The sequence below is a fragment of the Sphaeramia orbicularis genome, chromosome 14 (assembly GCF_902148855.1).
Source record: "Sphaeramia orbicularis chromosome 14, fSphaOr1.1, whole genome shotgun sequence".
Classification (NCBI taxonomy): domain Eukaryota; kingdom Metazoa; phylum Chordata; class Actinopteri; order Kurtiformes; family Apogonidae; genus Sphaeramia; species Sphaeramia orbicularis.
This window is the reverse complement of record NC_043970.1, coordinates 34,574,213-34,586,732: the sequence shown is the minus strand read 5'-3', so window position 1 is coordinate 34,586,732 and position 12,520 is coordinate 34,574,213. Positions and strand designations below refer to the sequence as shown.

Here is a 12,520-nt window from a genome sequence, read left to right as displayed (position 1 = left end):
GTTGTCTAGTTTGATGTGCTGTGCCTCTCATTTGCCAGTTTGATCAATTCAAACATACACTACAATACATGAATTATACAAGTTAAATCATTCACATTACTCTGATGAAGTAATTAAAAAGTTACATCATTACGCATCAGTTATTATTATTATGACTTGCTTATTACATTTTTTAATAGTAACTTGTGACATTTACAACATCAGCAGTTCTGATAAAATTCCCATCTCTTAATATTCACAGGCTATAAATTACAGTTAAAAAGATTTACCATTACTAACAGTTGATTTACTACAACACAAGTAAAAGTTGTCTTTAAACATATGTTGCTTAAATGCTTTTATGGTTTATTTATTTATTTAGTGTATTGTGACTAATAACCCAATCACAACTGATGAAACTCCAAACACACACAAGAGAATCAGATTGGGCAGAATTTCAACAGCATCAGAGCGGTAGACAACTCTGCCATCTAGAGGCTGAGTGGGTCTGTAGATGTCTTTCATGGGCTGTCCTGTCCAAAAATGACACTGCTGAGTGATGGCGTCCAGCTGGAGGCAGAGGAGAATAAAGGGAACAGGTTAAAACATCCCAAAATGTAGTTACTTATTTTAAACATGATACTAACAATCTAGAATTTATCGTAAATTTATTCATATTATTTGGAAAATTTCATATACATAAAAACAAATATACTAAAACACACCCAAATTTTAAAATCTTCCTATTAGAATTTGAAAATTATAATAAATCTTTAGAATTCATTTATAATTTTAAAAAAAAGCACTTACACACTGGCTATTTATAAACAATTTTTCAATACTGACTGAACTCTGTTGCATTTATTTATTTATATTTGTCAGATTTATTATTTATTTACTTATTTACTTTTTTAAAATTATTATTTGTATTTTATACTTTGTATTTTTAAATTTATGCATTATTTTCTTAAACTTATATGTTCAAATGCTTTTTCTTTTGACATCTTGATGTTCATGTAAAATTTTGTACTGTATACTCAAATGTTGTTAATGAAGTTGTTAAAAAAATGTCTATAAAACTAAAAAAAAGGAACAGGTTAAACAGGAGCATAGATAGATAGATAGATAGAAACAGAATTAAAGTATTGATATACAGCAGCACACTACATTGTTTCAGCGTGTCAGTGACTTTTACTGTTAATTAAAATATACTTCATCACTACAGAAACTCAACATTCTTTGTACCCAGACATGAACATTCATTTCAAAGCCACTTCATATCAGGATACAGTCTTTGAGCGAGGGTATCTATTGTTTCCATTACTACTACAGATGGATTCATATATCCCTTCTTGGTCACTAAACATCAATTTACTGACAGATACATCGTCCAGAAGGCTTTACATGGCCCCAGTGTTTCTCTATGAAAACATACATACATATATCTGCAAATAACACCGAGCCTTTCCTGCTGCTCACACACCTGTCGACTGCTGATGGGCAGAGTCCTGTGGAACAGAGTCCAAGCCACGGCCTGTTCACATCCTGGGGTCGTCATGGAGCCCACATAGCGGTAGTAACTGTGGAGCTCCTTTGCAGATGGGATGACATCACTTAGTCTAAAGTTTGAGAGCTCTGTCGTGCTGCCTGAGGATGGAGAGAAGGGGTAAGATGCTGTGTGTAGGGGGACAAGCACCACAAATGATCATCATCACAAGTATTCCTGTATTGTGTTATTTTAGCTCATACCGTTGTTTTTAACACGTCCCAGAGCAGCTATTATTGTGTCCAAATTAGGATTATCATCAGCTGTTTCCTGTGAAAAAAAGACTCCAAAATCAGCAAGATCTATTTACAGAAAATTGAATTCTGTTTTGTTGACTTGCAGTGTTGTTGTCTGTGTCAACACGTATGTATCTTGTCAAAGGTTTAGTGTTTTTTGTTTTTAATGTTGTTTTGTCATACTGTGTTTTGTTTGTTTGCTATAGCATTATTTCTTTAAAGCCTAACCAGGGACATGGCCGGCCAATTAGCTAAAATGGCTACACATACTATATACATCGCATCGGTTATATTAAAATGTAACAATGGTTAAATGTTTTGTCCCTGCTAAATAAAATTGTAATGAATTAATTGGAACAACAACAAAAAAGATTTTAATAATGCACTAACAATAGTACAAAAAGATTTTTAGAATTTTTTTCTGACCAACTTAATATGGTAAATTTCAATGTCTGCATCACACCAAGGTTATTATCGTTAACAAAAACTAATGAAATGACGAGAACTAGAACTGTAAAAACATTTTTGCTAACTGAAATAAATAAAAACTATAATTAAAAGAAAAAAAACCGATAACTAACTGAAACTGTATTGTGTGCTTACAAAACTAACTAAAACAGATACAAATGATGCATAAAATTCCCTTAGTTCTTGTCTTTGTCAATGCTGGATTGATATGAAATCAATTTATTTCCCTCAAGCAATTTTAGCTGCTGGCACCATATGATATTTAATGGTCCGTCACTTCTTGTCACTTGTGGTTTAAAGTCGTCTTCTGGTCCCCATTCTACCTACAAATATGGAGACTAAAGTTGGGAGAAAGCAGCAGAGTCCTGTCTGGGATTTATTTGAATATGATGGCAAAGAAGATAAAAGATATAACCCCGCCCCCCCCCCCCCCCCCCAAATTAAACTAAAACTAAGCATTTAGAAAATAACAAAAACTAATAAAAAATTAGCAAACCTGCTGTAAAAACTAATTCAAACTAACTGAATTAGAGAAAAAAAGTCAAAACATTAGTACAACTAAACTATAATGAAAAATACAAAACTATTCTAACCTTGCATCACACTTAAAATATGTTGGGATATAGACAAACTAAGACGTAACAGCTGACAGGCAATACAAGTAACACATTTGTGTGAGAGGGGATTATGACTGGGTATAAAAGGAGCAAAAGCCAAAGTGTGTGATTATGTGAACCTGCTGTACCTCAAACAGGAAGGCGAGCAGAGCGATACCAGCCATGTCATGTTCAGCCTCAGTCAGAGAACCGTACGGCTCCTTGATATGAACTATATGCAGCTGAAAGGCAGAAAAAACCCACAACACATCTTACATCGAACGTATTTTTGACTTTCTGTTACATGTCTTTTATGGTTCAGCCATATTTTGTCTGTGATTTGGAAAAAAATATTAGACCATCAAAAGTCATCAAAAAAATGGTTATGCAATCAAGTACTAACTCCTGTGTGCATCATGTGACTAAAAAAGACAGAAAAGAAAACGTGGAATACCTAAAAGCACTGTTTTTGTCAGTACAATGCCATGTCTATCGATGTAAGAACTGAAATGATTTTGGTTATTATCAAGAAAACATGGAAAATGGCTGGATATCAGCTTTTAAATTAAACTTTTATGAGCTATTTTTGTTGTTATTATTATATTTGTCCAAACAAATGTACTGTACCTTTAGTTGTACCAGGCATTAAAATGAACAAGAAACTGAAGAAAACAAGGGGTGGTCTAATAATTTGTCTGTGATTGTATAGCGTTGGCATCGTCTGTGATGGTATTTACCTCCATTGGGAACCTCTCCCCATCGATGGTGTGCTCTGAACCCGGTCTCCCATTCCCTCCCCAGTGGAAGTGGAACTGGGCAGCTCTGTAGTGACCGGGCAGAGCTCCTCCTGCCAGACGGACCGACTGTGGCAGAGTAAAGTGAGCTGGGCGAGAAGAGACAGGCTGTGTTTACCACCTGAAATGTAGCTTAGTAGTAGTAATAATAATAATAATAATAATAATAATAATAATAATAATATAAAGTTTATATAGCACTTTTTGCAGAAAGGTTTCACAAAGTGCTTTACAATAAAATCAGAAGTAAAAATGCATAGGCAACAGAACACACAGATAAATACACAGGTCTAAAAACATACAGGTATTCAGAGCATAAAAACCTAAAAGCAAGTACTTGTCCTTCAGTACTTTTACTGAAATGTCGAAGTATTAGTGTTTTCTGCAGCTTTTATTCCTCTTCTCCGCTATATCTCAGAGGGAAATATTGTACTTTTTACTCCTTTACATCTGACTGATAGATATGGCTATTTTTCCAGTTCTTCTTGTTCTAATAAAATCAAATTCTACTCCTCTGGAGTCTAAATAAACTCTTGAATAGTTGGAAAATTCTCTCTGGTATGAAAACAGTATGTAAAGTAGTTGAAATTAGGGAAATGCTGTCCTATGCACTTCTTGTTACCTGAATGTCCTTTGTTTTCCACTGTAATGTTCATTTTGTTGGTGTGGCCAATGAAATCAAAAGGTGGCAGAGCGCTGTTGATATGTACTTTGCTGGTGACAATGTTGATGGGTGACTGGCGTAATCCTCCACAGCTCGGAAACTGAGCTGCCCAGTGGCCTGGTTCTAAACAACAAAAACAAGAAGCAACAACAAAGTCAAACTTCACACATCCAGATGTCAAAGTCCTACATTCATCATCTATTTCTCACAACATATGCGGCAATACACAGAGCTCACAACTTCAGTCTTTGCTGATACATAATAATAATTGATACTGGTTGGCACACAGAACTTAGGAAATAATTAAACCACTGTGACAAAAGGATGAAATTTAAGTGACTTGTAAAGCCATCAGGGGTTTTCTTTGTGCAAATTTGAGGCAAAAATCTTGCAAAAGACACATCAAATGTTTTCTTAGAAAAAAAAAATATTAAAGAAGTCATCCATATTTATGTGAATGACAACAAAAACCTATTTTTCTCAAGAGGACGTGACATTAATTAAGTACATTTGATGCTGAAAAATAATCAAGAACCAAATAATATTCCTGCAACAGTATGTCAAAACATCACATTGAAGTAGAGTTATAGTAAGTATTAGTATAGTATAGTATAGTATAGTATAGTATAGCATAGAGTAGCATAGCATAGCATAGCATAGTATAGTATAGCATAGCATAGCATAGTATAGTATAGCATAGCATAGAGTAGTATAGTATAGTATAGCATAGAGTAGTATAGCATAGCATAGTATAGCATAGCATAGTATAGTATAGCATTGCACAGCATAGCATAGAGTAGTATAGTATAGCATAGCATACCATAGCATACCATAGAGTAGCATAGCATAGCATAGCATAGCATAGCATAGCATAGCATAGAGTAGTATAGTATAGTATAGTATAGTATAGTATAGTATAGTATTGTATTGTATTGTATCATATAGTAATTATTATTATAGTAAATAGTTGAGTAATTACTTCCAAAGGATATTTTTAATCTAGGTGAATACTAGACCTCTAAATTGTTGGCGGATTTTTAAGGCTTATTGTAACTAAAGTAAATCAAACATAGATTTATGTCTTGAAATAGTTGATTTTACTATTTATAGATATGTGTTTGAGCAGAAATTGTGTTTCAAGGCACTACTGACATTTCTCTTAAATTTCAAAAACAAAAAGAATTTATTTGCAGACAGCAACACAATGTTTTCAGACCATGAATAATGCAAAAATAAAAGTTCATATTAATTTTGAAATAGAATTGAACTTGACTTCAGAAATCTGTCTTGATCTTAAGGAGTCTTTCACATTTCTGTTGGTGCCTTATGCCACTTCTGAAGTAAAAACATGCTCAGCTTCATTTGATACATTATGATCCTATTTTAGAGGTCTCCATGGGGGTTCAGGTCTTTGGGGGTACATCTCAACTCACCTCTGCATGTGTCATCACAGGAGTACTGATTCTGGTAACACCACTGAGCTGCAGAGAAAGAGCAGCAGAGGTTTAGCTCTACAAAACACACACATATGCACACAGGACAGTGTATACAGGTTGACCAGTTAATAAATACTCACATTCACACTATATTAACTGCAGTGTTTTTCATCTGTCAGCAGACTTATCAACTGACCCTTAATCAGTCAGAGGGACAACATATTTCGTCCCTCTCACACATACACATCAGGATAATGATTAATTCTGAGATTTCATAAGTAATTTTGTCCTTCATTTGTCTTTTAGGTTTATCAGTAAAATCTAGAGGATCGACTGTGACTGAATTATATCAGAGAAAACTGTTTCTAGTCATAAATTATTGATCCGATGCAGCAGTAATGTGCACATACAGTTACAGAAAAAATTATCAGACCATCAAAAGTCATCAAAAACAATGGTTATGCAATCAAGTACTAACTCGTGTGTGTATCATGTGACTAAAACAGACAGAAAAGAAAACATGGAATGCCTAAAAGCACTGTTTTTGTCAGTACAATGCCATAGCTATTGATGTAAGAACTGAAGCGATTTTGGTTATTATCAAGAAAACCATGGAAATTGGATAGATATCAGCTCTGAAAGTAAACTCTTATGAGCTATTTTTTATTGCTATCATTATATTTGTCCAAACAAATGTACCTTTAGTTGTACCAGGCATTAAAATGAACAAGAAATTGAAGAAAATGCGGGGTAGTCTAATATTTTTTTTCCGCAACTGTATGTGTAGAGTAGTTCTTTGTCCAGCTAAAGATGTCTGGCTGTAAGTGTACATTCAATTTCATCATCTGCAACGTGGCAGGTCAGTGAAGTGACCAGAAAAACTGGAAACACTTTATAATAAGTACACACTATGAAGCATTAGTTAAGCATTAACAAATACTGAATTCATCATTTATAAAGCATATTTCTGACAGGAATACTCATTAATATATGGTTTATAAGCACAGTTCTAATGGTTTTACTCATCATTCATAAGCTCATCTACAATGTGCTTAATGATTGTATTTTCATACTTTATAAATTACGGATTCAACATTTAAAAATTTAGTATTGCATCACTTACAAACCAGTTATGATGCGCAGTTGTGCTTGCACATACACTATTCAGACATGTACTAATGGTTAGTGAATATGTTAGTGGGTATTTTAGACTAACGCACACATTCCTTTTCCAATAGATGTCCTATAAACAGTTATTAATACAAGAATTCATTATTTCAGGTAGTTATACAGCACTTACTACTCATGAATTAAGTATATGGTGTGAGCTCATCTAAAGTGTGGACTGTCTATGCCATCTAAAACATTTACAAATGAGATTTAAAGGTTGGCAATGCCTACAGACTCACACAACTCTGAGTTATTCTAACAGAGGAAATACACAGCACATGGGATTATCCAACAAACAGCGTGATTGAATGATGAATGATTACGAATGATGAATAAAATATATATAACTGTCCTTATAAACCATATATTAATGAGCATTCATGTCAGAAATCTGCTTTATAAATAATGAATACAGTATTTGTTAATGCTTAACTAATGCTTCATAGTGTGTATTTATTATAAAGTGTTACTGAAAAACTTTCTTCATATTGTGTTGTTGTATACCTTACAAGTGCAACTGGGCTTTCTTTTCTTTTCTTTTCTTTTCTTTTCTTTTCTTTTCTTTTCTTTTCTTTTCTTTTCTTTTCTTTTCTTTTCTTTTCTTTTCTTTTCTTTTCTTTTCTTTTCTTTTCTTTTCTTTTCTTTTTGACCTTCAACTGTACTTTGTTTCTGTATATATCAACTAGTATGTCCATCTGAAGTGAAACCAAGTACAAGTATGTGCAAATATTTTACTATTTATTAGAGGTGTACAATTCATGCTTTTTTTTGGGTCTATTTTAAGTTTGTACATATGGAAAATATGACTTCTTCACCAAATTGTGAAACCCCACTGTTTCTAACACCTATTAGATTAAGAACAATAAAGATACTGATGCTGAAAAGTACATAAGCAATTATTATTCCAAGAACAAAACAGTAAATGACCATGTCAAAGGAGTGTTAAATTGAATTAATTATAAGTTCTACTTTTTTTTCTAGTGTAGGTAAACTACTTTTAGGATTAATGCAACTAAAGTAGGATAAGGCAAGTTTATTTTTTTAGTGCAAAGGCAGTTGCATGTGCTGTGCAATAAACTAATTAAAGTAAACTAAACACAGATTTATGTCTTGAATTACTTAAAAAATGGACAAAATGAAGTGATCACTGACACTACAATTTATTAGAAAAGGGAATTTTATATGTTGACATATGTGCGTATCCCATGCGCATGTACAACAGAGATACTCAGATTTTATTCTGGGCACTTCATATACATTACCTTCATTAAGCCAAAAAGTGAGTGTATGTGATAATAATGTATTGCCTCATAGGTAACACATTTGGCAACATCACTCAATATTTGGGCAAATATGTCTTAAACTGTATTACATTATATCATTAAATTAGCCAACATGTATTGTAGTGTTTAGTCCATTATTTTATGATAATTTCAATTAGTGTTTGCTAAAGTAAAGCCATTACCATATTAGATGTGATAATTGACAGAATGTTGCGTAATGTGTGTATAGAGCAGAAGTAGGCTGTGATTACACTGATTGTACTGAGTGGCTCAGAAACCCCGTCTGTGACTGCAGCGCTGCATTAACGTGTCCATCTCACAGGTGTTGATGAAGTCATTTAGCTCTGTGCTGCAGCCATCTATTGTATTGCTCATGTGAATGAAACTCCAGTATGTGACTCCACGATGGGAATGAAAGGCGCTATAGAGAACCATTTAGCTAATATAGGAACACAGATTAACCCAGCTGCCTCCCACAATGCCGGGCTTTGAAAGGAGACAACGGTTCTCACCGAATGAGAACAATGCACAGGTGGAGTTGGCATCCCTCCACCTGGCTCATACACCTGTGGACGACTGAGCGGCCAAAAGTCAAACCAAAGGCAGTCTTCACAAGGGAGACTCCCTCAAATCAGTGCTTTTTTTGGCTTGAGACCCCTTTAGACAAACAATCACTGATTTTATTCCAGTCCTGATCAAACCCACGAGTCTGATCAGTCCTAAAACATAGGATTATAGAACTTAACAATAAAAACTGGAGGAAAATATTACAGATGTTCCAGAAAATAATTCAGTTAAAAAATAAAGTCTGCTGTAAAAGGTTAAAAGTTCAAAGTATTACAATGCTATAGCAGTGAATGGTTGTCACATCAGAAAACAACAATAGATCAGCATGATGGTTGATCTGGGTGATGTTTTATATTTTGAAAAGATATTTTCATGCTATAACAACGTGCAACCCTATCCCATTGCAATAACATACAGTATATTCATTTTTATATCTGTATCAGTGGTTCCCAACCTTTTTTGGCTCGAGACCCCATTTTAACATCACAAATTTCTGGCGACCCCAGACATTCAAAATGAAGAAATTTTGCTAAAATGAATTTGTTTTGGATCATGTAATAGTTTGCTATACTATGTTGACAAATAAATGTTAATTTTAGACAACATTTAGTCTATATAATGTATATTATTATGGACTGAGGCAGAAAAGCCAGGTGTAGATTACTGCACGAAGTGAGAATTGTATTTTTCCTTGGTCAGGATATGTACAGTCAGTCCAGCTTGGATTTACAAGACTGACAATTAATACGGAACAAACAATAACACAAACTATGAATTCTGAAAGAGCTGCAGCATCTGAAACCGACCACAATGAACATTTGAAAGATAAACAGTCCCACAGTGCTTCAGTTTCATCTTCAGTTTGTCATGTCTTTTATGTACTGGGATTGTCTCTCTCAACTCACCATATATTTTTTATTAGTCATTTTTATTTTTTATTTTTATCAATTACTAGAAATTTCAGGCGACCCCCTTTGAATTCCAGGTGACCCCACGTGGGGTTGCAACCCCTAGGTTGAAAAAAACTGATCTGTATACTATAACTTCATATTTTATGTTTCAGGTTTATTGTTATACTTGCAGGTTGTTCTTTTATGAAAAATCAGTTATTTTATGTAAATATCTTGTCAAAACATAAAAAACAGGTTTTAATAATGTGAAAAATCTTATATGAATAAACTTTTCATTTTGTAATGTGATACTGGTCTACTTTATATATATATATATATATATATATATATATATATATATATATATATATATATATATATATATATATATATATATATATATATATATATATATATGTATATGTATATTTATATATATATAGTCTTGTCAGTAATACATTCCATAATAGGAACAACAATGCAACAATCTCTGCAGTTTTAACCAACTCCAGCAACTTAATACTAATGTTAAACTATCGTAACAATTAATTTACAGATTAATAATATAACAAGGATGCCACAGTCCTGGTGCTAAAACTAGGCCCAGAAAAGTTAACCCAAAATGTGATGTACATTGCTGTGTATGTCTTACCTGTGCACAAAGAGAGGAGAGAGAGCAGAGTCAGGAGGTAGAGAGAAAAATCCATTATCAGGACCAACAGCAGCACCAGACGAGATCCTGACAATGTACAAGCTGCCTTCACATACTGACTCTGAGCACAGTTTGAAGGACGGAGAGGGTCATAAGACTGTGACAAAAGGTGTGTGTGTGTGTGTGTGTGTGTGTGTGTGGACGCTGACCAATCACCTGAACTTGTCAGGTCTCTGAAGGATGAAAGACAGACACCTTGTGGACGAATCAGATACTGAGTTTGCACAGTTTGATTTGAGTCATTCATGAAGTCATGCTGTGTGACAACCTCCACTGTAAGCCTGGATAAGTTTGAGTTTACTTAAAAAAATGTAGAAAAATGGTTGCCTTAAAAAAATTAAGTAATGATTAATGAACTTTGTAAGTACATGTAACTTGCAACTATACAAAGCAGTTGATATTACAAAAGATTTTAAGTGAAATGTACTTAAAAAGTTCATTAATCATTACTTAATTTTTTAAGGCAACCACTTTTCTCAATTTTTTTAAGTAAACTGAACTTGTCCGGGCTTATCCGTGTAGTAAACACTAATGCTTTGACAAATTTAGACCTATAGACCTTTGAATTCCTTTTACTCCATTTGGAAAGTCTAAAGTTTAAAGGATGCAGTTGATTATATCTGGGAGCAGGTGTCAGGGAGCTATCAGAAGAAAATAAAATGACCAAACAAGTGCACAACCAAATAAATAATGTCAAAGGCTTCTGAAACCCCTCTCCTCTCCTCTCCTCTCCTCTCCTCTCCTCTCCTCTCCTCTCCTCTCCTCTCCTCTCCTCTCCTCTCCTCTCCTCTCCTCTCCTCTCCTCTCCTCTCCCTCCCCTCCCCTCCCCTCCCCTCCCCTCCCCTCCCCTCCCCTCCTCCCACCTCTTTACGCTAACCACAGCAGAGGATTAAATCATGTAAACCTAAACTATCTCTGATGATGAGCAACTGACCTCAAAAGAGGAAAATAAACCACAAACCAACTCACAAGCATCTACAATGATTAAACTGATCAATAATCAAAACATAGATGTGATGTTGGGTGACAAGATCCCAAAAAGAATAAATATGTAATAATAATAATAATAATAATAATAATAATAATAATAATAATAATAATAATAATAATAATAATAATAATAATACATGCATAATCAAACCACAAACTGATACGTGTAGAAATATATTTATTTTCTATAAATCAAATATATATGTATTTAACTAATAATTACAAATTCCATAAAATGTAATAGTTTGATTACAAGCAGCTACAATTATCAGTTCAAGACATTACCTTCTGTTGTTCCATGTATTTTGGTGTTTTAGCAAAGTACAATGAAAACATCCTCCAAAACTCTGACATGACACTAAAAATAACTGTTGTGCCAAGGAACATATCCCCGCTCAGAATTGTTCCCCCTGGCCATGGGAGTATAATTTTGACATTTTATTTCATAATTATGACTTTTTTATCTCATAATTTCAACTTTGTATCTCATAATTTCGACTTTTTATCTCATAACTGACTTCTCATAATTATTACTTTTTATCTCACAATTTCGACTTTTCAACTCATAATTATGACTTTATCTCATAATTATAAATTTGTATCTAATAATTTCAACTTTTTATCTCATAATTATGGCTTTTTATGTCACAATTTTAACTTTTTATGTCATAATTTCAACTTTTTTTCCCCATAATTATGACTTTTTACCTCATAATTTCAACTTTTTATGTCATCATTTCAACTTTTTTCTCATAATTATGACTTACCATGGAGATTTTTTTCTGATATGGAAGACCGTTTCCTATGTTTGGAAGCCACTGAAAAAAACAAATATCCCCATGGTAAGTCCTAATTATGAGATAAAAAGTCAAAATTGTGCTCCTGCGACCAGGAGAAACACTTCTCAGAAGGGATACGCACCTTGGCACAACAATAACAAACATTTATCAGCTACCTTCAGGCTGAATATGACATTAATAGCTCCTTCACTGTTGAAATATAATGGACTCATAATAAAAACTGTAGTATCATCATGACTTAATGCAAAATAGTTACATTACACCAGCGGTCTCTTCAGGTCCTTCACTGAGAGTTCATACATAATAGTTAGTAGTTACTGTATTAAAATCACTCAAACATCAAAAGTCAGAGCATAAAGTTTTCTGTGTCTAAGATATGAACCTATAGT

At 33.6% G+C, this 12,520-nt stretch overlaps 1 protein-coding gene across 1 annotated transcript; it reads right to left on the bottom strand.

The window, feature by feature from the left end:
• Nucleotides 1–164: 164 nt before the first annotated feature.
• ca4c (carbonic anhydrase IV c) lies at nucleotides 165–11,631 on the bottom strand. The gene is made up of 9 exons (XM_030153510.1): nucleotides 11,617–11,631; nucleotides 10,282–10,402; nucleotides 5,717–5,794; nucleotides 4,242–4,406; nucleotides 3,563–3,708; nucleotides 2,975–3,067; nucleotides 1,729–1,795; nucleotides 1,463–1,626; nucleotides 165–549 (listed from the first exon to the last, which is right to left on the bottom strand). Exons 1-9 carry the CDS (start codon nucleotides 11,629–11,631, stop codon nucleotides 358–360), a joined length of 1,041 nt encoding a protein of 346 aa, XP_030009370.1. The 3' UTR covers nucleotides 165–357.
• Nucleotides 11,632–12,520: the final 889 nt, after the last annotated feature.

Excerpts from the sequence above, each read along its gene's own strand:
- ca4c (XM_030153510.1), bottom strand. Across the intron at positions 1,796-2,974 it reads TGCTCGCCTTCCTGTTTGAG|GAAACAGCTGATGATAATCC; the intron begins GTACAGCAGGTT and ends TTTTTTTCACAG. Across the intron at positions 1,627-1,728 it reads GGGACGTGTTAAAAACAACG|GCAGCACGACAGAGCTCTCA; the intron begins GTATGAGCTAAA and ends CTCCATCCTCAG.